This window comes from Taeniopygia guttata, chromosome 3, assembly GCF_048771995.1.
Source record: "Taeniopygia guttata chromosome 3, bTaeGut7.mat, whole genome shotgun sequence".
Lineage (NCBI taxonomy): Eukaryota > Metazoa > Chordata > Aves > Passeriformes > Estrildidae > Taeniopygia > Taeniopygia guttata.
Window position 1 is genome coordinate 91,180,780 of NC_133027.1, and position 24,527 is coordinate 91,205,306.

Consider the following 24,527-nt stretch of genomic DNA (forward strand, 5'->3'; position numbering starts at 1 on the left):
TCCCAGCTAACTTGGTTGTTCATTGGTTTGGAAGCACATCTTTGTTTTGTTTACACTTTTATTTTCTCAAGATTAAGAACAAACAGCACCACAGCAGATCTGTTTGAGGCAGCTCCCTGTGGTGTGTTTGGCATTGTTGGATGAAAAACCTGACATCAAAAACTGAGAGCTTAATTATTTATCCAGGAGTACTAATGCATGTGCTCAGCACTGTGTAGTTCCTTCCCTGGGAGCCACGTAAAAAGAATGAATAGTGAACATTTGCATCTTCCAGCCCATTTTGTTCTTTCCTATGTGACATTCCCTACATGAAGCACTGCATTCTCTAGCCAGGGGCACTGAAAGACACTACAATTGATAGAAAACTGGGCTTTGGCATTTGTGGCCTCTGATGGACAGACCAGACTGCAGCATTTCCCCTTCTCTTCCCTAGGGTACTGCTGGAAGTGAGGCTATGGCCACGGAAGAGATGTCTAACCTGGTAAACTACATTCAGCCTGTGAAGTTTGAGTCATTCGAAGTATCAAAAAGTAAGTAAGAAACATCTTATACTTAAAATTACCTGGCAAGTGTTTGGCAGAGTTCTGCAGAAATGCTGCTTGGCTTCCTCTCAGTTAGATACAGGAACACAAGCAGAAAATGTTCCCTTGGTATCCAGCCAAATAAATCCATTTGTGTTTTGAAACCTCTTTTAGTCTAAATATCCAACTTCATCAACAGTAAACATGCTGACATTTCAAAAACAGTTTTGAAAATTATGTGCTTACATTGTCTTTGCTGCCCATGACTGAAGCAGTTTGAGAAAGATGGTCATAAATATTCCTACTTTTATTTTGCCTACTTCTGTAGAGGATTCAGGGCAAGCAGAGTCTGCTCTTCCCCACATGCAAATTCACTTTCCTGCCTCTGTGTGGTGTAAAGAAAGGGCCATAATTTCACCCCCTGCTGGCTTTTACAGAAGATGCCTTGCTAGGAATGCACTCAGTGACATCCTCAGTAAACACTGCAGCATCTCTGCCTTCCTAGATGCACACTCCCCCACTGTTTGCCTGCCCTTTTTCACGTTGTTTTGACAGGTTTTAATATGCTTTTAGAGCTTTTTAGTTAAAGAAGTGTACAGCACTTTAATTTATTCCGGATTTGTGGTGTCCTTGGCAAAGGACAGGTAATTGTTGCCTAAGTCCATGTCTCTGTACAAGATTTGGCATTTGCTTGTGATGAATAATAAACATGTAAGAAGTTCCCAACTGTTCATTTGTATGTGGGTATTTATACAGATACCACACACGAGCAGTCACAGAATCATGCAGGGAGCTGTGCTTGTTCCCTGCAGTAGTGTCCCTTTGGGTGTTTATAATCTCCTCCAGCTCTAATGAGAATTACAAGAGCACAGTGGGAAGGAGATGTGCCTTCTGGAAAGGAAGCCATGTGAATCCTAGCACTACAAGTTGATGCAGCTGTTACAGAATTGTCTCATGTAGGTTTTTTTTTTCTCTGTTCACATGCCTTTGCCTTTTTGAGTTTTGGTTTTTGTAAAGACTTGCTGATGCCAGATTTTTCTCCTAAGTCCTGATGTGACCTAGACTTTCAGTGAACTCATATTGTTAAGGAATTAAATTGTCAGTGTTTGTGTCAAAAAAATCATTATATGATAAATATAGCCCTAGGTGGTAAATGTTGCTGGCTGGCTAAGGAACAACTTGGGTGTTCTAGTCTTAGTCTTGGCCTGGACTCACTGCTGGGTCTTCATTAAATGAGCTGAATAAAGAAGGGATTAAATGAAGATTGCATTTCCCAAAAATTTTACTTCTGTTCACTTGACCTCACATTCTCAAGTACAGAGATCCATCCTTGTCTATTATACAGTTTTATAGTTTCAATGTTACAGCACTTTGCTAATTTATTATGTTTTACTCAAAGTTTGTTTGGATTTGTGATCCAGACCTCTGTGGTGACAACAGTAACTCACCTCTTCAGTCATTCACACATTTTAAAAGTGCATTTTCTGGTCTTGCATCCAAGTTGGTAACAGAAATGTTGAATAGCAGTGGATCTGTACCAGTCCCCTGAATGCCCTCACTAGAAAGGCTCCATCTTCTCTGGCAGCAAGTAGCTGTAAGTGTATTTTTCCACATTTTCCAGACAGTTTTCAATGAGTTATTTGTCCACTCTGCAGCAATTTGCTCCTGATAAGATAGCACAGTGTAATGTATCACGAGAGAGAAATGTCTGTCCTGCACAGTCTTTTCTTCAAAGGTCAGGTCCCTAAATCCTCTCCAGATACCACAAGGAAATAATTGTTCTTATTTTAATTATGAGTCTGATTAAGCTCTGGACAGTTGGTAACCAAATCCTTTAACAGCTACCAGCTTTGGTTTCCTACAAATGCTCTACTTAAAGACAAGGCTGGGAAATAAGAGTTTATTACTACAATTCTACAAATTCTAGCACCTTGTCAACCAAAACCACTACACACCTACATTCTAAATAGGATAAAACCAGTACATGTGTGTTGCTAGTGGTATGCCATCAGTAGGGGGTAGCTGGAATAAGAATAATCTCAGTGTCTTTATGAGAAGCTGAGATGGAGGTGAGCCAGCTGGAGAAGGAAAGGATATTGTGTGGTGGAAAGGAAGAAGGAGTGGTAGGAGAGCAGCCTTTAGGGAATAACAGGAATTTTTCCACCATTAGGAGATAACAGCTGTGAATAACAGCTGTAGCTGATGGTTGCTGATTAGAAATAGGGACCACCATAAAGGGTGAGTGCCAGTTCTCCTAGAGGCAGAGAATTACTTTTGGAAACCTGTGTTCATTCTCTGACTCTTCAGCATAGTCTGAGAATGGTTTGTAGTTTCCAGTCTGGCAGCACATTTTCCTCTCAGAGTGGCCCTAACAATTTCCTTGGATCCACTGCTTCCTTTTTGGCTCCCTATGAGGACAGTGCCCACCTGTTTCTGTCCTGCTCCTCTGTGCTCTTTTTCCAGTTTTATCCTTCCCCTGCAGCTTGGCAGTTTAACTTTGGGGAGCTGACCAGCCCTGCCTCCTGGTTGTCCCTGGATTGCTGCAGCACAGTTACAGTCATTTCTAAGCCTGGATGAGTCCAGGCCTTTTCCCTGCCTTACTGTTTGTTTTCAATAAAATGGTGAGGCTGGAGAGGTCTTGCTCCAACACAGGCACTGATCCCCTCATTTTTAAACACATCAGAGCTGAGTGAGTTAATGGATTTGACCTCCAGAGCTGTGACCCTTCCAGGCAACCACAGGGCTGGTTGGGATGAAGTGGGAAGCTGTTACTTCACAGAAACCCTTTCCTCTGAACAGAAGTGAAGGTATTGAAGCTAGCAGGGTCTTGACTTAGGCTCTCTGCTGCATCCTGGTGCCTGAGGCCATTAAAAGGCTGTGCCCACATCAGGCAAAGGTGAGTGACAAGCGATGCACAAATTAATGTTTACTCTTACTGGCTCAGACATGGAGGAGGAGCTGTTCACCACTGGCAGATCAGAAAGTTTGACCAAATTAAAGAGGTCATAAAAGCCTGAAATCAGTTGGAGATTAGGTCTGAATTCCTGCTGGGGCACAGGAGTACACCTTCAGGGATGGTTGGATAGAGGTGTTTGGTGACAGCTGTGGCCTTGCCCCTGATGTACCGAGAGCCTCTGCAGGCACAGCACTGCTCACTTTAATCTGACATGGACATCAGTTATTACAGCTCCCAGTGGCTCCCAGCCCTCACATCAGCCTGCAGAGACAAGCCAGAGGTCCAGCGGTGCCCAAAGCAAGCTGCTGCCGCCCCTCTGTGTCACAGATGTGATCTCTGGGCTCACCCTCTCAAGTACACCCACACAGTGCTTTGCCCCCACTGTTGCCTGCAGCTGGTCCAGCATCAGCCTCAGGCAGCACCAGTGCCCTTCATTTGGGCACTGCTGATGGAGCAAGCTCTGAGTGTGTGCAGAGCAAGGTCATTGCTGTCAGCAAACCTGTGTGTAAATTCCTTGGGATCAGGGTGAGAGGAGCTGGTGAGCTGTGGGTGGGGTAGGGGGGCTGGGACTAAACCACGCCAGTTTGTGCTCTGACCTGTTTTGTCATTGGTTTTATCTCCCCTCTAAACCTGCAGAACGCAACAAAAGCTTTGAAATGTCTTCCTTTGTGGAAACCAAAGGGCTTGAGCAACTTACAAAGTCTCCTGTGGAATTTGTGGAGTATCCTTGACTTTCAGAAAGTGGCTTCCTAAGTCTTTCTATAGCTGAGATCTGCTACAGAGCTTTATTGGAATTCAGAGACAGGAGCTGGAGAAATAGGGAACCCAAATGAAATTTGTAGATTAGATTTTATTCCTTCTAAAGATTTTAGTTTTCTAAATGAATTAATTGGCCTGAGTTCTGATGAGCTAATTTAAAAACTGGCATGAGTCCTTGTGCTGTGGGCTAGGACTAGAGGGAATAGGCATAAATGACATATTGAAGACCTAATTCTGATTGTTAAATTTATCATCCTTTATGGAGTGGTAAGAGTTATGGTGAGCAAATTGTCAAAATGTGGCTGGCTGACTTCTTTGCAAAGTCACATGAGAACACTCTCTTTGCCATCAAACCTCTACTGATTTATTGCCACACAATTTCTCAGATTTTTTGATTTTTATGACTTCTAAAGAAAAGCAAAGGAACATACTGGTTACACCTTTTGATGTTTCTCAGTATCTCTCCTCATGGTTGCAGTTAAGAATGAATGAAGTAAAATAAATAGATGAAACAGTGCCTCAAAGAAGATTAATGGAAAGCTCCTTTCAACGATTGCTTGCAGCACATTCTCATCTCCAAAATTTGTAGACTCAACCATAAGATGTGTACACTTGTTATTTCTGTCCATGTAGAGGCCAAGTCTAATCTCATTCCAGAAAACCACTTTTTAACTGAACACCTCTCCCTACTCCAGAGGAATATTCACTGTTTACAACCAACTGGCCTCTGTAAATGTAATCCTAGGGAAATCCCAAAATAGGAAACTGTTAAGATAAATGGAATTTTATGAATGTGATCTTCCTAATGCATCTGCCTATGCTCTTTCCTTGCTTGCTCTGAGTACTCTGTGCAGGAACAAGCAACACCTTTAATTGCCCCGTATTTATCATATCTCCTACAAAATTGTGACATCTGGAAGCATGATGGTTGCAGAAATCCAGTGAGGAACCCGTGGCCATTCTTTAAAGAATTACCTGTCTTTAACCCTGCAGCTGCAATTCTCCCTTGCCAGGTGATTCTTGTCATATGTTCTGCACCTTAACTACTCTCTGACCAGATACAACAAAATGCAGCTGAGCCGGATTTACCCAAAAGGAACACGAGTAGACTCTTCCAACTACATGCCACAAGTCTTTTGGAACGCTGGCTGCCAGATGGTCGCCCTCAACTTCCAAACCGTAGGTGAGTCCTGCTGTTCTCTGGCTTTGGAAAGCTGTACATGTCCACTTCTCTCATAGACTTGCTGATTCATAGGTAGGAAAGGTTATATTTGTCCAAAATTATCTAGGGATTAAAGTATACTAGAGAGGTGGTAATTAAAGTGTTTAACCCAGGCTTGTACTGTTTCTGTTACAGTCAATATTAAATTACAGTGATTTTTTAAAAAAAAATTATTGCTTTTTGAAATTCTTATCTGTCCAGAAGATAACTCTTACCAATATTTTTCACATCCAGATTTGTCTATGCAAATAAACATGGGAATGTACGAGTACAATGGCAAAAGTGGCTACAGGTTAAAGCCAGAATTTATGAGAAGGCCAGACAAGCACTTTGATCCATTTACTGAGGGAATAGTGGATGGAATAGTGGCCAACACTCTGTCTGTCAAGGTATGTATGTAGCTGGTGGAAGTGCTCTCAGGGCAATGCCAGGGCATGGATATATTTATATTTCTGTGGTGCAGGGGCCTTGAAAATGACTATACTAAGCCAAGAAAATAAAATTAATTTAATTTCATAGAGCAACATTTAATTTTAAAATTCTGCCTCACATTTCACATTGTAGGAGAAATCAATATATTTTTATTGTGTGTATTCTTTGCCATAGAAGTAATTAAAGAATCACAGAACTGGGAAGTGTATGGATTTAGGAACAGTTTGGCTGTGTTTTTAGAAACAAAGTGCTGTATTTAAAACAGGCTGTTGTGAAGTGGGAGGTTGGACTGGAATAGCAAGAACACTACATGCTTAGTATAAATAATTTTTTCTGGTTTTCTGAAAGTTCTCCAGAAGAACTGTGGAACCATAAATGCCAGCTGCAATTCATTACCAACTTGTTTTTCCTTGTCCCTTTGTAAGGACCTCTGATGAAGTTCAGGGACTGCCAGGAATCTGCAGGTTGAGAATTACCTGTATAAGTGTTCAAGGGGATAGATTGGTTATGACGGGGACAAATTCACTTGGTGTCTCTCCAGCTATAAAACCATAAACTTTCTGGAGTCCTGCTGCTCCTCTAATGGACTCATCCCTTAGAACAGCCTCTGTATTATAGAGTCCATCTGCAAAATATCCTCCTGTTTCCACAGAAGGAAAACAAGTGTTTTCCTGCAGGCAGGTGTGCAGCAGAGCCTGCTGGGAGGGATGTGGATAAAGGAATAATCTGGTGATATGCATAGTAATAGAGGAAGATGTGTGGGGAGACCTGGATGGTGACCTGCAATCATGGAAGCTTTCAGGCCCCTCCTGTGGGTTTAGAGGTACTTTCTTCTGCAATTAGAGCAAACGGAGGTAGAAGTCACTCAGCAGCTGTTAGGAGATGTACAGTTCTGGAATAGGGATGAGCATGCAGGAGTCAGGAGACAGCTGTCAGAAGGCAGCTGCCTCTGCCTGCTCAGGGAGGGCTCTGCTGGTCACAGTGTCACTGCTCACACAGGCACTCTGGAACTGGATTAAGATTTGCTTTAGGCAAGCCTCAGTTTGTTAAGGTACAGTGACACTGCTGCACACTCCTGTGCCTCTTATTCTTTCTAATGTAATTGCAGACCTTTCTTTCACTTTTTCAAGCTGAGAGCTGTGATGCCTATTAAAAATAAGAACTGGGAAAGATCAGCTGTTTTACAATTTTATTTTCATATTAAAACTCCTCTGTCAAGAGCCTTCATTAGAACACAAACTTTTAAGATTGTTTTCTCCCTCACAGCTAAAAGCATATATATAATTTCTCTGCCATTTAAGCCTCTGTTTTTTCAAGCATTTTTTGAAGCTGTTGTTGGGACTAGGTAGAACTTAAGAGTTCTCAGGAACTAGACATGCCGATTGAGTAGGAGATCCAAATGAGTATTCCTGCTGAGGGATGGGCAGCAGCGTGATCTCAACCACATTATTGCTCGTAGGGGAATTCAGCATCACAGGGTCACAGGAAACCAGGCCTCACAAGTTGTTTTTTTGTGTCTGCAGTTAAATATTGGGTTTTGTTTTTTTTTTTTTCTGTTTATTGTGGGCTTAGTGTTGTTTTGGTTCTATTTTAAATGCCCAATACCTGATCATTAATGAGGGCTATGCATCTGCATTGCAGCCACTCATTTCTTAATCCACTTCTTATGATGCTTCTTTGTTCATTTGCTTTAGATTATTTCAGGTCAGTTCCTTTCTGACAAAAAAGTCGGTACGTATGTGGAGGTGGACATGTTTGGCCTGCCTGTGGACACCAGGAGAAAAGCTCTGAAGACCAAGACCTCTCAAGGCAACGCAGTGAATCCAGTCTGGGAAGAGGAAGCCATAGTGTTTAAGAAGGTTGGTGTAACACTTGCTTCCCAAAAAGGAGTTGTGCTTTCTTTTAATCCCTGTCCAGTGGGGACATGGCTTACTGAAACATTGCAATTGTTAGAAAGCAGGAAAAGAAATTCTGAGTAGTTGTCTCACAGTTGAGCTGCTTCTGCTAAGCTTTGGCTGCTCCAGTTGTGGCAGCTGCTGCTAAAAGAAGTGAGTCTGAAGTCCTCTTGGTTGTTTGGGTGGCACAGCTGGAAGCAGCAGCTGTGTGGACAGAATGGGCAGCAGGCACAGATCCCAGCAGCAGTTCAGTGCCATGGCAATGTGCCCTGGCTGAGCAGCCCTCCTGGGAACCTGGGAGCAGCAGGACAATGGAAATGCAGCTCCATGGGCCTGGCTGGCTGAGCTGGCACAGTCAAAGCAGTCTGCTGGCCCTGCTAGATTGGGCTATAAAGTCACTGCCTCGATGGTGAAGACAAATCCCATCCACCTGAGATAAGGTGGATTTCAACTTCTGAGTTGCTCATGCAGCTGAGAATAACTGAGAATTGAGTCTGAGTATTGCTCAGACTCAATTCTCTAAATTTCTAAGGTGGCAGAAAACACTGAGCACCATGCAATGTGGATGTTTTATTGCACTTTGCAACATACCTGCAGCCAATATTTGAACAGAACCTCTGAGTTTTGCTCACTGAGCACCTTGGTTAAGTATATCCTCAGTCCAGGTGCTTGTAAAACAGTTTCTTTCAGATTTCTCTCAGCAAGTGTAGCTCACAAGGATGTTTAGACACTTGGTACTTGCAGCAGAGCTCTTTTCCCTGAATAATTTGGCCTTCTGAATGGCTTTCCTTTGGCAGTCTGCCAGAGCTTAAGTTTGGAAACATCACTAGTATTTTTCTTTTGTAATGAACTTCTAATTAGTGTTCTTAGTTTCTCTATTTAGTTAACGATCGTGCCTGACTGCCCCTGCACTCAGAGAAGCACAGACTACTATTTTTAGAAGTCGAAAATAAATCAGAGAAGCTTTTTTCATTGGTTTTTTTTTTGGTTGTTTTTTCCTTCCAATGACTAGGTAAATTTTAGCATGTCATCTTTGCAGCCTATGGAAGGAGCTGCATCGTTCAGAGCTGAAAGTTTATAATGCAGTAATATTGCCTTGCAGGTGGTTTTGCCTACCCTGGCCTGTTTAAGGTTAGCAGTGTATGAAGAAGGAGGGAAATTCATTGGCCATCGGATATTGCCAGTCTCAGCAATCCGACCAGGTAAAAGCTTTTTCCCCATCCAGACAGACATTGTGTGGTGAAAAGAGACAGCCAGGCAGAATCTCAACTGTTCCAAATCAGCAGCCTCATAGCAAATGAGGACTTGAAAAACAAAAATGTCATATTTCATCAGAAACTTAAATTTTTGACCATCCAGGAAAATCAATGGAATTAAAGCATTGGAGGCATAGTTGGCATTTCCTTATCTCCAGTACACCAATTTCATGCTCACAGGTTTGGGCTAAAAAGTTCAATGGCACACTTTTAATAGAAAAGAGAGCAGCGACAGCCAATTTTGATGTCATCTTTGTGAGACTGGGACATGGCTGGGAATGAAAGTAAAACCTGCTCCTCTTAATGTAATTTCTGGCATATCTCTGTGATACCTTTAAATCAATCCAAAATTACTTTCATCCTCATTGCTGAAAATTAAAAATATCATTATTGGCCTCTTCTAAATCACATTATTTCTACTATAATTAGTGGCCACTTAAATGAAAATTACCTTGTGTGACAACTCTGGCCACATTATCTAGGCTAGAGACTTGTTAGACATCGTGTTTCAGAAAGATGCAGTGACACTGGCAGTTTGAGCAAGGGAAGTGCTCAAATTCAGTGCCAGATTTTCCAGCCAGGGGAGGAAACTGAATTAGGGCAAGCACATGGGCCATGAACGTGCTCCCAGCTTTACTCACTGGAAAAGACTATCTCTATCTACTCTGTGCCTTATCCAGCACAAAACCCATGTGTCCCCACATCTGACAGTTGGCCAAATTACTCCTGAGGAATAATCCCCACACCTTTTTCAAGAGCAAACTTAGTTTCTCAGTCCAGCAGACACCTTTTTTATGCCAGCTGCATTTTCTGCTGGCTTAATGGATGTTGCTGTCTCCTGGAAGATCTGCTGAGTGCCAGAGGAAGGTAGGTGGGTGACTGGAGAGGAGAAAGGGGATGGGAAGGATTTCCCTCTTCTGGCAAGTGAAATCTTGCCAGAGCTGTTCCCCCCAGGCCCATTCTCTGTGCTTTTGGCTCCAGCAGTCATAAGTTTACAGCATGTGATGGAGAGCAGCCTGTTGGTCTGAGTTTGTGTCCATGCTGAAAACTGGCTGGAGGAGGTTGAGAGAACTGAGAAGCCTTTGTAATATTTAATTTTTCTCTTTTCTGAGATGCTACTGAAAATTATATCATGCTGTCACATAAATCCACAGACTTGTCACTATTCCCAAAGCAAGGATTTAGCCGTTACTTGGAGAGCGAGTTGCTTACATCAGCCAGGTGTGGATTACCCCAGATAAATGCATCCTGCTTCTGACTTGGATCCTGACACCTCTCACATGTGTGGCTCCCAAACTGGACATGGCACTCAGTGCCACAAGGTGATAAGTCAAAGGTTGGACAGCCAGCTTTCAAAACAGCCTGGAATTTCTCTTTTTACAGATGTATTCCTGAGGATGGTCACATAATAGGATTTATACACACAAACACACTCTGTGGCCATCGTGCCACGTTGTGTATTTTTTAAATTAGATGCTGTGTGTGGATGGGCTGTTACATATCGGTTTACTTTGGCTGTTCAGGTTGCTGAGTACTACCAGGGTCACTTTTGAAAATAAGATGTACTAAACTAAAAAAATCCAGACACAGATACTAAAACAGAATGCATGAAAAATTTAAATAAATTACCATTTTTAGCATCAATCACATATGTAAGAATAAACAGAAGATATAATTTTGAGCAGAAGTGCCACATGCCTTTCCAGCAGTCTGTACACTTATCCCTAAAGCCCTTCAGGTAAACCTTCCCCTTCCAGAAGTCCCTGGAGCTGCCTGCTCAGTTGGCACCAAACTGTAAATAACAAATATAACAGAGATGCATTGGAAATGCCTGTGGAAGGGTTTATGCTGTGAACTGGTTGTTTCTTACTCTGCAGGCTATCACTACATCTGCTTGAGGAATGAGAGGAACCAGCCTCTGACACTGCCAGCTCTCTTTGTGTACATCGAGGTCAAAGACTACGTCCCTGACACTTACGCAGGTAACTTGGAATTTTGCAGGGAATTGTCTTGCTGGGGAATATAAAGGGTAAGTGAAACACAAAGTCCATGGGGTGTGGATGACTTGCCAGGCTGGGATAAGTCCTGTGAGCAAAGATCTGCATCTGGTGGATCAGTGTGTCTCCTTACTCCTAGGAGATGGCCTGATTTTACAGCACCTTGCCTGAGGCTTAGGATTAGGGCCAACTCGTATTTTCAGCAGACTCTAAAGGAGGAAATACCCCAGGCACTTGCTACTGGAACACAAACGAAACTTTGCATGCAGGACACACAAGGATGTAATTGTTCCCTGGGCAAAGTGCCATGCTCAAGGGAGAGAACTGTGTTTTGGCATTGGCTCCAAACAGGGGTGGGTTTAAATGCCATGCAGTGAAAGACCATCTTCAGGGAAAAACACTGTTCTGCCTGTTCCTAAAACCCCGAGTGCTGGAGCCATAACACCAGGGCTTTGAAACTGAGGTGTTTGCCTTGTTCCTAGATGTGATTGAGGCCTTATCCAACCCAATCAGATACGTAAACTTGATGGAGCAGAGAGCTAAGCAGCTGGCTGCACTGACTCTGGAAGATGAGGAAGAGGTCAAGAAAGAGGTAAGGGAAGTTTCTGAGTCTCTGGGAATCATGCTATAGTATTTAAAAGCACCTACTTTGCTTAGGAAGGCAAACACTGAAATCTCTGGGAATTGTATGTGTTGATTACATGAACACCTGTAAACATCTCACCCTGAGGAAGGCTGGGGCGCAGGACACCCCAACAGCACTGCACTGGGTGTGCAGTGCACTGCACTGAGTGTGCTTTCACTAAAAGCAGCATGGTGTGCACTGAGCAAATTGCTGTTCAAAGGTGAAAGACAGGAAGAACTGTGTTATTTGATATACAGCTTTGCTCTGGAGCACCTGAAATCTTTGTGGATCAATGCCCATTTTTTTCCAGTGTGCTGCTGGTTCCCCTTGCAAAAAAAGACGGCTCTGTGTCAAGACTTTTTCCTGAAAATATTACAAATTGCTGAGAATTTCAGACTGTCTCATTCTGCTGAGAAACATTTGTGTATCTCAGATTACAAATCTCTATAGATTCTCTGTGAGCAAACATGTCCTGAAAAGACACAAGGTAATTGGACAATAATTCAAGTGGGACAGGGTCTCTGAAATTCAGCCCTTCATAGATGTTAGAGAAATGAAGAGGGAGGAGACCATGGAGTAAATAAATAGGCCTGTTGTAGCTCAGCTGAAAGCTATGGGAGCCCCAATTTTAGTTGTTAGTTATCTAGAGATATATATATCTGGTTACCTACAGACTAACTTGTGAAGCGTTTTTTCTGTATAATTGAAGGTGTTTTGCACCCAAATGCACAGATTTTGTTTTGAGTATTACTGAGAGTTCAGCTGTGGTTCCTGATGGACTCTGCATGTTCAAACATTCAGTCTCTCTGTTCCAGACACTGGCAGTGGGGCTTCTAGCAGTGTTTGGGAACATCAGCTTTGTCTGTCAGAGGTGCCTGTGCCAGGTGTTGTGCACATTGAGTGATCAAAAGGCTCTTGACACAGTCTCCTGCAAAGACAGAGACATGCTTTTCAATCCTAATCTGCCCTCTGTTTTGGTGCCTGCCATCTGCAATTCTCAGATGTGCAAAACCTCACTGAACTAGATTTTGTAGCCAAGAATACATTCTCAAAGCAGACCAGATGAGTTAAAGTCATTACAATTCAGTAGCCAACATTTCACTCTGTGTTCAGTGTCACTAGTTCTGCTGAATGAGGACACTGTGAAATGCTCAATAGTATCTTAGACATTTATCTAGGACATGCTACACATGAGATTCTATATTAATAGCAAAGCCTTTTTTTAACATAATCCTTTAAATACCTTAGAGGTCATTTTTACTTTTGAAAAACTACAGATTTTCCTGGTATATGCAGGCTTATTTGTTAGTTAGAAAAATTCTTGTCATGGAGTATCTTCTGCAGCAAATGGAAGAAGGAGGGATGTCTGTCAAGGAGCTTGGAAGCTCATAGAATAAAAGAGGGTTTTTTTTGAGAAGCACAGAAATATTTCGTAAAAGAAAACTGTAGTTTGCTAAAAATGTGTAATGGTTGAGTTAGCTGCAGCACCAAGGGACAGGGACAAAACTGCCATTGTAAAAGTGTCAATCTGAGTTCATCACGGTTATCTTCTATTTTAAAGGCACTTTCTTGGAAAGGTATTTTGGTCTGTACTTGGAAATTTTGAATTCCCTGACCATGTTTTGTGATGCTAAGATTTGCCTCACCTGTTAGTCGGTTTTCTTCACTTCTCTTGGCCCACAACAATCACACCAAATCATAATTGCAGGTACATTTACTGGCCACACAGCTGAACAATCCCAAGTGTGTTTGCCAGAAATGAACACCTGATTGCACCTGGGTTCACATTCCCAATGCCCAGTTTCAGGCTTACACACTATAACTGATTGATTGTGTGCAAAGCTGAGCTGTCTCCCAGCGCAGATTCCACTCCCCACACCTCTTTCCTTGCCCCCCCACACATTTCTGATCTTAACAGCTGTGAGAGGAAAACTGAGAGGTTTTTGCTTTGCTCTCCTTGCTGTAGAAGTTCAAACCCAACCTCTGTAGGAAGATCCACAGGCTTCTCACAGAACAACACTGAACTAAGCTACCCAGCAGTGAATTGTTTTAAACAAAGAAATCAGCCTTTCTTCAGGCTTCACATTACCCCTTGTCTGTTAGTGTTCAGTGCAGTCACATAAGCAAAGAATGCTGAAGAACTGGCTGAGGTTTCAGCATCTTTTCTGGATTTATTTACAAAGTTCCCATCGTGAATATTGTAGGAGTTCCTACCTTTACTTTCCTTGCTCAACTCTTGCTTTCCAGCCTGGCCTGAGAAGAGCTGTTTTTGGGGAAAGGAATGCCCTGCAGTGTGAGTTTTGCACCTTTCAATGAACACATTGTAAATCTCTAAGAGCATACAGGTAGTGAGGGTTGCCCTGTCTTCCAATGCCAAGTGTCCTCTACAGACAGGAAAAACAATCCAAAGGAATTTGCAGAGAATTCCTTGGTAAGAGCTAATCCCAGCCTGAAGCAGCTCCTTTTCTCTGTAGAAATAAAAATAGACCAGATAGTCTTCTATGGGTATGTATCTGTCTACTTAGCAAATGCACTGTGCTGCAATAGACATGGCAATGTGAAATAGAAACCAGTTTATGTTAATATTAAAACTGTAAATTAGAAGGCTGGATTACATCATGTTTTAAAAACAGCCTAAAAGGAAAAATCTTTTTTTTTAAGGAAAAATCCTGTTTATTTTAGCATTCTTCTAGCACAGTATGATGAATTATGGGAAGAGAAAGTGCTTTTTAATGAGATTAGATTGCTTGATGTAGTGAAAATTATTCCTTATTCACTTCATGGTCCTGCCTCACATTTCTGCTTCAGTTTCTGGAAACAGATGTTTTATGTCCCAAAGTGACAGGTTATATTAATAGTTCCTCAACAAAGTGTGATGCAGCATTTCACAACACATAAAAACCAGGTCTCAAAAGAAGATAATACCCACTTCCCATGCAGTGGGGCACAGAGCTGCCAGAAGTTAAGAATTCTAGCTTTATTGCATTAAATGTTGAGAATCTGTGTAGCAAATATTATTATTAAACTAATGAAATGCAGCCTGAGGAGAGCTGTGAGGATAGCCACGTCTGTGTGTGTTTATCACAGCTACAGCTTTTGCCTGCCACATTGTTCCTCTGTTAGAAATGTTGGCTAAATGAGGTTTTTCCCTATTTTACTGCAGTCGCTCCTGCTTGGTAAAAATGAAGTTGTTGGCACTGGTTTGCAATTGCATCATGCTTCTGCCTACAGTATCTCTCTCCTGTAATTCCAGTAGGAATGGGCTGTTGAGACAGGAATTGTTTTGCAATGCACAGTGTAGTGTCAGGGCCAGACTGAAGGAAGCCCAGCACCAGGAGCAGCAAAAAACAGAATCAAAATCCCTTTTGCCTTTGTTGATGCAGCACAGACTGATGTTTTGCAAGCATGGAGTAGTCATAGGGCAAAAAAAAACCAACCCAAAATACCAACTGTGGTATCCTGCCTCTTCATGTAATGTGATTACCATCAAAGAAGGATATGGAAGCAGCTGAAGGAACAAATCCAAAACATCCCTGAGACACCATGGCAACTGGCCCCTTGCGGGGACAGCAGGAAGCGAAAAAATTTCAAAAGCATTTCAAAATAAAAATTGCTGTGAATTGACCTTCTGTTTGCTGTGTGCTGGGTGCCTGCTTAAAACCTGATGGTCACAGAGACAATTTCTGATGGTCAGTGTGTAGTGCAGTGCATGCTGCAAGCCTGAGCCTTTAGGAGACTGGAGAGAAGGAAAAGATTCTGGAAAATTCTTAAATATTTGGATACCACAGATGTGTTCATGCAGCAGAATGGAGGTACGGTTTACATATTACCCTTGGAGTGGAGTTACAGGAATGTAAGATCTTGGGAGTCAGAAGGATGTTCCTGTTCTGTGAGAATGGTGAATAATGGTAGTGTTGTTTGTACCTATGAAATTTAGAAGTAATCTTGTGTACAGGTTTTGTTCACAGCAGGGACTTAAGGATCATTCTCCTGGCAGCACCTACATTATTTCTAGAAAGATTTTATGGCTCTTCACTGCAAAACAGCCTTCACATCTGGTGCAGCTAATATATGTTGCACTAAAAAATGTCCCTGATGAGTTATATCTGCTTAAAATACTTTTTCAGAATAATGCATGCTCCATTTCTTCTGCACAAATGAGCCACTTGTGTTACAACGTCTCTTAAGGACATCTTCTTCTGCTGTTTTATTTTAGAATGATTTTTAGATACAACATTTGCAGAATTTTGCATTTGAAAACCAGGCTAAACTGGACCTGTAAATAAATTAAGTCTCTTAGTTGGGAAGAATAATGTGAATTAACATGTGATTTCAGATTGACCACGGGGATGCACCATCTGAAGCTAACAATGAACCCAGGCCAACACCAGCAGAAAATGGGGTAAATTTCACTGCCTCCCTCACACCGAAACCAGCAACTCAGGTTGTTCACAGCCAGCCAGCACCAGGTAAAAAATAACAAACAACAAAACAAAGGAAAAGGAAAAAAAAAGTCCCATGTTTTCTAAATTAGCCTAGATAATAATTTTTCAAGTGCTTTGTGTTTAAAGAACAAAGGTGGGAAGTTGTGTGTGTTTGTTTTGTTTGTCTAAAATAGGTAGAAACTTTCCCACTGCTTTTCTCTTCTTCAAATATACAAGTATCTTCTACTTAACAGTTGCATTGGTGGTGCAACTGAAATTCATTACAAGCAAGAAAATGTGCTGGGTTTTTTTGTTGTTGCTGCAAGTGGAGGAATCTCTTGGAATTGTTTTTACAACTATGCCTAATTCATGCACGTAGTGACATCTTATTCCACACAAAAAACAGTCTTAGGCACTTCTGTGCTTTGTATTGACACATCTCCTATAGCAAATGGTTGTTAAACACAGTGTTTATAGTTTTATGGCTGCGGTCTCTATAGGCAGCATCTGACTGATTTCCAAGGAGCTGGATTCATCCTGTGTGCGGGAATTCTGCACTGCCATCATATTATGTAATATGGTTGTACTGTCAGCCTAATGCCACTCAAATTACTGAGGTGAGTGGTATCAGGGAGTTCCTCCTCCTTATCAGTAACACAACACAGCTCAGGTGGGTTTTTGGAAGGTCGTCTTTGTCTTGGGCCAGAGGGTTGGTGTTTTCATGTTGCTCCTCTTCTGCTGAAAAGATGGGGTTTTTCCAGTGATTAAGAACTGCCCATGTCAGGGTGTGTCTTGTGTCACCTGCCATGTTTTAGCACTAGGCCAAGCAGCACAGTCATGGCTGTTGTTTTAAAAGAATTGGAATTAAATATCTCTTTTACCTCTAGGTTCTGTGAAAGCACCTGCAAAGACAGAAGACCTTATCCAGAGTGTCCTCACAGGTAATAAATGCATAGATCACACTGCATGAATGATAAGCTTTCTTCTCAAGAAAAACTTCTTTTTTATTAAATAGGCCATCTCTGGCTTAGGCCTTTCTTCCAGTGTTTAGAACTGCAGTAACTCCTAGAAAATGTACGTTCCAAGTGTTAGTCCTCAGGGTTGAAGTAAACAATGTTTGGGCACATCTCATGAGATGGGGTGCCAACAGGAAACTTTTTAGCAATTGTTGTAGCTTCATGACCAGCAAGTTACCATGTAACCCAGAAAAAAGAGCAGCATTATTGTGAGAACAAAGGCTAAATTTGTTCTGAATGTAGTGAATAGTAGTAGAACCATTTTATCACAGTGCTTTCAAGCCAATTAGCTTATTTCAGGTAAAACTACTCAGTTTATGCTGTATTTCCTTTACTCACATTAAACAAGCAGGTTTTGTTCCATTCCTGCTCATGGCAATCCCTGGCTCCCTGACTGAAATCCTGCACTGCTGGAAAGTTGAAGTGCCTTTTGTTGTTATCATTGCAGAAGTGGAAGCACAGACCATGGAGGAGCTAAAACAGCAGAAATCCTTTGTTAAACTTCAGAAGAAGCACTACAAGGAGATGAAGGACCTGGTGAAGAGGCATCACAAGAAAACCACCGACCTTATCAAAGAGCACACGGCAAAGTACAACGAGATCCAGAATGACTACCTGCGGCGGAGGGCGGTGCTGGAGAAAACTGCCAAAAGGGACAGCAAGAAAAGGTGGGTGAAACACAGCCTGCCTCAGCAGTGGGCTGCTGGACACCTTTACTCAGAGACCTTTACTTCTTTTATGGTAGAGAAATCATACGGAGGTGGCAGAGCCCAAAAAAAATCCAAAGCAGCAGGTTCCTGGTTAATGGGGGAGATGAGAACCATGGCTCCGTGTTAGAGCCTTGGAAAAACTCAGGCCACAGTAGAAGGCATCAGGTGGAGAATTAGGGGAAAGAAGTACCTGGAGATCATAAACATCTGACTGCTGTTTAAATCATGATCGATCCAGAACACCTGGGAATGTCTTAATGACTGCCTGGCTTTGCCTCTGCAGGAACACCCCTTCTGTGCTTTCTCTTTCCAAAGCCTTGCACCACCCTGTCTCTTTCTCTGTCCTGATACAATTTTTGTATTATTTAGTTATTACCTATTATTATCAATTTAAATGCAGAAAACCTGCAATGAATTCTTACTAACCCTTCCACAATTATTGCCTTGTTCTTATGGTAAGGAACTGTATGGTAATAAAGATCAATTCATAACTCCTGGCAAAGCATATACACACATAGAGCCAATCGGTGTCAGAGACTCTTGCAAATGAACTTTTATTTCTCCCAGTGGTGCATCCTTTTTGTCTTAACATCATTTATTTTTTGAAGTAACTAGATAAGCACTAAAGTCCTCTTACCTTTTACATTAAATTGATGTAGCTGCAGTTCTTAAATATGATGATATTGAACGAACTTTAAAGAAAATTACTTTTTGGTAGGAGATGATCAGAGGAAAAAGCTGCAAGCCTGCTCTGGCTGCCAGCCTTGATGATAGTACCTCTAAATGTAAGTGACTGGGACTCAGGCCATAACTTGTCCCTGGGCAGGAGCTTATTAATTTCTGCTTTCCTGATGACAGAATGTCATTGGCCTTAATAAGAGCTTGACACTCACAATGTATCTGTATTCTGCTGGCCTTCACTGTTGCCAGTTTTCTGGCTTCCAGGTTCTGTACTTGAGTTTAACAAACTCCCTTTAATGACTGGCTGCCAACTGCAAGCCCAGGGATATTTTATCTGCAGTGTTTTCTACCACCAAAGTGTGTGACAGACAGTGGCAGGCAAAACAACAGCATATTTCTGTCTTTCCTCCTATTCACATTTAAGCAGAAAATCAAGCTGAATAAATAAAATTACTCATTTGTTTTTGAGCAAAAAAGGATTTGAGTTTTTGTACTGTGTTGTGATCTGACTGCAAACCACTGATGATGTCAGGCAGCAAAACCCTGCAGTCTCCTACGTGGAGCTGCCACAGTGGTGTCAGCGGTGTGGAGTTTTATGTGCAGATACAGATAAGTCTGGAGGTTACATTTTTAAAAAGGCACAAATATGTTTTCAGGGATTTTCAAGCTTACAACTACATATTATCTCAAGCAGCAGACTTCTAATAGAGCACTGCATCCCAAGGAGGAGAAAGGGGATTTTTATAATTTTAAATTATTGCTGACACTATTTGCCTGTAATTGCAAAGTATAAATCACTACTTCGCAAGAGTCCCTGTATCAGATGGCCATAAAATATCTTGTCTATGGTCAGGAGCAATCTCTGCTTTTTTCCCTTGTCTAAAATTGAGCCAAGATTCAGTAAAGCCCTTGTCTACAGGAAGTTTGAAATATTTATTTATACACGTGCACAAGTGTTTTGTTGGTGTTGCTCTGAAGTTTCTTTAATGATCATGTCTCATAAAAAACAGCCAGTATTTTAGCCAGTGTTTAGAAATAGGCCTTTTTAGGATTTCTTTTCCCCAAAAATACAAGAGAAATGTCAGCTTTATATTATGTATTGTCTAACAGCATAATATGCTGACTGTAATATTCATTACTGCTGTCTTCTGGCTCTGTAATGTTTAAATTACCTTCACCCATCACTTAACCTCTTAGCAAAATATTCAAATACAATAAAAACACAAGAAATAAAAGGAGGCTACCTTGGCATTCGTGTCCTCGGAGGGATGAAAGCAGGATCACATTATTTCAGGTGAAGTAGCTCTTAAGTGACAGCAGCTGCACACTTGAACCTGGGAGAGAGAAGAGAGGCAGAGCCAGTTCTCTGCATTCTAATCTCAGCACATTTCTGAGGAGCAAACTCATTTTTCTCCCCACGATAGCCCTCCCTGTTCAAGGTTTTGTTGTTTCGTCCATCTCCTGCACTGTTCTAACGTTTCCCAGGCAACTGATTTAGCACCTGAGTATGGCAGTAAACACAGCAGCAGAGCAGGGACACAGCATAATCTAATTTTTTAAAATGTATTTTCCTTGGGTTTAGTTTAGTGCTGGCCTGAAGAGTGATACTGGATTTGCTGCTTATTTTTCTCTTAGGCAGTTTAATGTCATCATATATCTTTTCACAGTTACATCTATCCTTCCTTCTGTCTTAAGAAAGAGTAAAACAGACCCAAACTGTTCCTTAGTGTTGCTTTTTAGCTTCCTTATTGTGTTTTTCCCTTGCTCCTGAGAGCTGCCTGTCTGAGGTTTGCTCCCCCCTGGGGTGTGAGCTTTCCTTCTGAAGCCAGCAGCCCATGGAGCACTTTCCTCTGTGTGCTATGCATGTCATTTCCTGAAGGGGGAAGAAAACACCAAATAAAGGGATGTTCCTACCATGTGAAGCATTTGGTAAATGCAGATGTAATGTTAAGCTTTTTAATTTATTGCTGAGTGCATGCAGGGGATGACTTTGTTTCCAAAATACTCAGGATTCACCCTTTCTCCTGAAGGCTCTGCAGCTTTGGAGTTCAAGTTATGTCTGGAAGTGTATAAACAAGTTCTATGGGAAGTCTTGGCAGTTGCCTTTATAGCTCACTTATACTAAGTCTGGTTGCCACCACCCTGGTGGATCAGTGAGATGAGGTTTAAAAGCTGTAGCCGTCCCATTAATAAATCATTAATAATTTCTTTTAAACTAAACCCTTGAACTTACTAGGGATAAAATCACCTATCCTCTTGCTCTGTGTGTGGTGCTGAGGAACTTATTAACAGGCTACTTATAAATATCTGACTTCAAAAGGCAAATTTAAGCAAATGAAGGCAGGGTGTGGATGCCTGGTGACCGACACCCCTTGGGGTGTGCTGTGTCCTTGCAGGTCTGAGACGAGTAGCCCCGACCACAGCTCTTCCACCATTGAGCAGGAGCTGGCTGCACTTGACTCTGAGATGACCCAGAAGCTGGTGGAGCTGAAGGAGAAGCAGCAGCAGCAGCTGCTGAACCTCAGGCAGGAGCAGTACTACAGTGAGAAGTACCAGAAACGGGAGCACATCAAGCTGGTAGGTTTGTGGTGTCGAGCTCAGAGTGAGCACTGGTGGCACCAGGAAAAATTTTCATCACCTGGGGCTTCCTTGTACTTGGGGTCCCTTCCAGAGCTCCACTTCCCTCTGCTCTGCTGCAGCATCAAGAGGCTCTTGTGTCACTTTGTCACTGACACTTCCAACGGTTTGGAAGCCTTTGGGTGGAAGGCACAAAGGCAACAGGATTGTTGATACCTCTGATTACATAACTCTCATTTTACTGCAGCTTTTGGATGATGTTCCTGTTTTGTTCTGCCATTTTTTCAAACCTGCAATGCACAAGGAAGCAGGATTAGCCAGAAAATAAATTGAAACAGCATGAAAATAGATTCAAGCATTCCCCAGCACAGAGGGTTGTGCCAAAGAGTGTTCCTGTAGCAGATGAACCCTTTGAGGGGATGCAGGACATATTCTGTATATGCTGAAGAAATATTTTGCATTCATTGGTCCAAGTCAGCTTTGTTTTTACAGCTGGAGTTTGGCTGACAACTGCAGCAGGATCATAGGCCCTCTGAGCTGAAATAGAGGAGTTGGGCAGATAGAAGCTGATACTAATGGATATTAGGCAGAAATGAACATTTTAAAGGGTGTTATGGGAGTACAAGCTGTTTCTCAACTCCAGACAACCCCCTCTTGCAATTTTTTCTATTACCTGATGTTTGGCCTCCCTCCTGTTGGGTGAAATGATTTGTCTCCTTTGCCCAGCCAGCCGAAAAGAGCAGGGAAGAAGAGTGATTTGTGTGTGGGTACTGCTCAGCAATGCCCCTGCACAGACTGATCTCCATGATCACAGCACAGAGCTGTGATGTTTATCCCCATCTCTGTGTGAGTCACAGCTTCTCCAGGGGGGGTGTATGGGCACAGTGACCTGCACCACAGGGGGACAGTCCCCATCCCAGTAACAGCTGGTGGCTGCTTCTCAGACATTTGGATTTTTATAAAAAAGAACCATTCTAGACCCACATAGTTGGGCTTATCTCATAAGGTAAATCGTTTCTCATTCCAAATTGGGAAATGGCATTTCTCAAAGCAAAGTTACATTTTTGGCATTATCCTATTAGGTGGTGGCACAATACATTAAATTTTTAGCACAGAACTTTTGGACAGTTTTCCCTCTGAGTTGTGCAGGAGTTAATATTCCAATTCAAACTTGCCTTTCAGCTGAGAGATACTTTCTGATGGCTTGCTTTTAGAAGGGAGCCTATTGTTGGTACCTTTCTACTTTTATCTAAGGAATGAAAAGTTGGAGCAGACCAGCTATGCCTTGTTATACACTCCTGGTTTATCACCTTGAGAGGGTGATTTTACAAAATCAGACTTAACCTAGAAGGGTGATCAAACCAAATGGGTCCCTTTTCCCACTTTATTCCCTGTTCCTTGAGCTGGCACAGGAGCCCTGCCCACGACTCCTCTCCTGTCAGCTGTGCCTCTTGTTTCTGGTTTGGGCACCAAGGAGAATGAATCCACAGCAGATTTCAAACCAGTGACTCAGAGCTTTTTCTTTCTGTGACCAAAATTCAGGTTATGCTTCTCTGTGCTTGGCTTTCACAGCTGTCATTCCTGATTTTCAACATCCCCCTGACCACCCCAAAATCCAAAACATTCCTTGTAATAATCCTCATTACAGGAGGAACATTTTCAGCCCTCATATTATAACCTGGATGTTCAGTGACACAGGCATTCAGTTGGCAATTAGCATTGTATAAATTCATTTTGTGACCCGTTACATTTTTTCACAGGTGTTTTCATTCTAGCAAAGGTAAAATACTGGAAATATATTTTGGATTTACATTTAATATTGTGGAAGTGTATCACCTTGATGTACAGAGCAGCAGCAGTTTCTGTGTGAGTTGGATGTGCACCATTCTGGCTGAACTCCACAAGTTAATAATGTGTTTACACTGATAATGATGTTTACTGGCTTTTGATCGTTGGTACTTCATCTGGGAATGGCATAACACTTTTGTGTCTGCTGCAGACTTTTGAGGAAATTTAGCTGCCTCTATGATGTTTAGCTGAAAATACATGTTTTTATTTTTGGGGTTTTTTTTATAGCTAATTCAGAAGCTGACAGATGTAGCAGAGGAGTGTCAGAACAACCAGCTAAAGAAACTGAAAGAAACATGCGAAAAGTAAGTGCTGTTCCCTTTACCATTGATTGCTGCTCCTTGTAGGATTTGTTTAGATACTTTTTGTACTTCCCTTTATTTTTAATTTTTTAGAGAAAAGAAAGAACTGAAGAAAAAAATGGACAAGAAGAGGCAGGAGAAGATCACAGAAGCAAAGTCCAAGGATAAAAATCAAATGGAAGAGTAAGTATATCCCTAGATCCATATCACTGTACAAGATTTTTCACAGCTGGTAAATCAAAGGAAGGTCTCGACCCTAAATCCAAGGCAGCCTTCAGTCAGACCTCTCCAGAGTCCTTTCCCTGATAATAATTTGATTTCTTGGGGCTAATCCAATCTCCTGTTCTGTGAGCAGGACTAGCCTGTGCCAGCAGCAGAGGTGCTGCTCTGTGGAGGGGTTTGTTCCTGGGAGCACCTCATGGAGCAGTTCCCCAAAAAGCTGTTCATCCAGGCACTGTTCATCTGAGTGCAAATAGTCTCAATGCTCCTGTTCCTGCAGACTGGGCTTTCATTCTGACTTGGGTTTCTATTTGTGAGTTCTCTTGTCTTCTTCACTCTATTCAAGCTGCTCTCCAGGAGAAATGGCAGCACCACACTGGGAGGTTCACTCTGCTTTTGGGATGAATTCCCCTCAAGCTGTGCCCATGACCCTCCACCAGTGACAGTGACACTTGGGGGGACACGAGGGAAAGCTGAGCTCCCAGGGTGCAGTGTCCCTGGGCAGGCACAGCAATCCTAATTCCATTTATGCACCCCCAGACAGCACAAACTGCAGTTGTGCAAGCTGATTGTGTTCTTCCCATGGGCACAGTATCTAGGTTTGTTTGTACTCCTTTATTTGTTTTGGCAAGCAGCTCAAAAAGAAAATGGAGCATTTTAATCTTGCACTGCTATTCTTGTTATCAGTCTTTACTTTAGAGCAGTTAAAAATACAAGAGGAGCAACCAAAACAAAAAAAAGAAACCCTCTAATATTTGGGTTTTACCATGTAACAAAGGCACAACTGTGTTAGGTTTTCTGCAGGTAAAAGGGTTTACACAGGTTTTGGAGCTTCTCAAGAGAGAATCTGTATTTGTTAACCCTGAAAGGAAATCACAGACACACACAGTGAAGTGTTTCAGGTAGTTTCAGAATCAGCACATTAAAAATTTCAAAAAACATCCTATTAAAAAAAATATTATAATAATTTATTATGAAAAAGAGGGAGAAATACTTAACATAGTTAGAGCTGTTCAGAGGGCATGGAATTAATATTAGAAAAAAGCAGCTGGCCATTACAGAAATGCTGCAGCAGTAAAAATAAATT

General features: G+C 42.0%; 1 protein-coding gene across 4 annotated transcripts in view; it reads left to right on the plus strand.

Annotated features, from left to right (window-relative positions):
* PLCB1 (phospholipase C beta 1) overlaps nucleotides 1–24,527 on the plus strand; it is a 340,329-nt gene that overhangs the window by 257,394 nt on the left and 58,408 nt on the right. For all 4 annotated transcript variants that reach the window (XM_002199189.7, XM_012572343.5, XM_012572342.5 and 1 more), the window contains exons 16-29: nucleotides 434–530; nucleotides 4,114–4,198; nucleotides 5,295–5,419; nucleotides 5,693–5,847; nucleotides 7,585–7,749; nucleotides 8,888–8,987; nucleotides 10,919–11,023; nucleotides 11,521–11,630; nucleotides 16,000–16,132; nucleotides 16,975–17,028; nucleotides 17,552–17,771; nucleotides 20,891–21,071; nucleotides 23,148–23,224; nucleotides 23,315–23,404. In XM_002199189.7, the coding sequence (XP_002199225.2) occupies nucleotides 434–530; nucleotides 4,114–4,198; nucleotides 5,295–5,419; nucleotides 5,693–5,847; nucleotides 7,585–7,749; nucleotides 8,888–8,987; nucleotides 10,919–11,023; nucleotides 11,521–11,630; nucleotides 16,000–16,132; nucleotides 16,975–17,028; nucleotides 17,552–17,771; nucleotides 20,891–21,071; nucleotides 23,148–23,224; nucleotides 23,315–23,404 (1,697 nt within the window). The remainder of the gene's footprint in view (nucleotides 1–433; nucleotides 531–4,113; nucleotides 4,199–5,294; nucleotides 5,420–5,692; nucleotides 5,848–7,584; nucleotides 7,750–8,887; nucleotides 8,988–10,918; nucleotides 11,024–11,520; nucleotides 11,631–15,999; nucleotides 16,133–16,974; nucleotides 17,029–17,551; nucleotides 17,772–20,890; nucleotides 21,072–23,147; nucleotides 23,225–23,314; nucleotides 23,405–24,527) is intronic.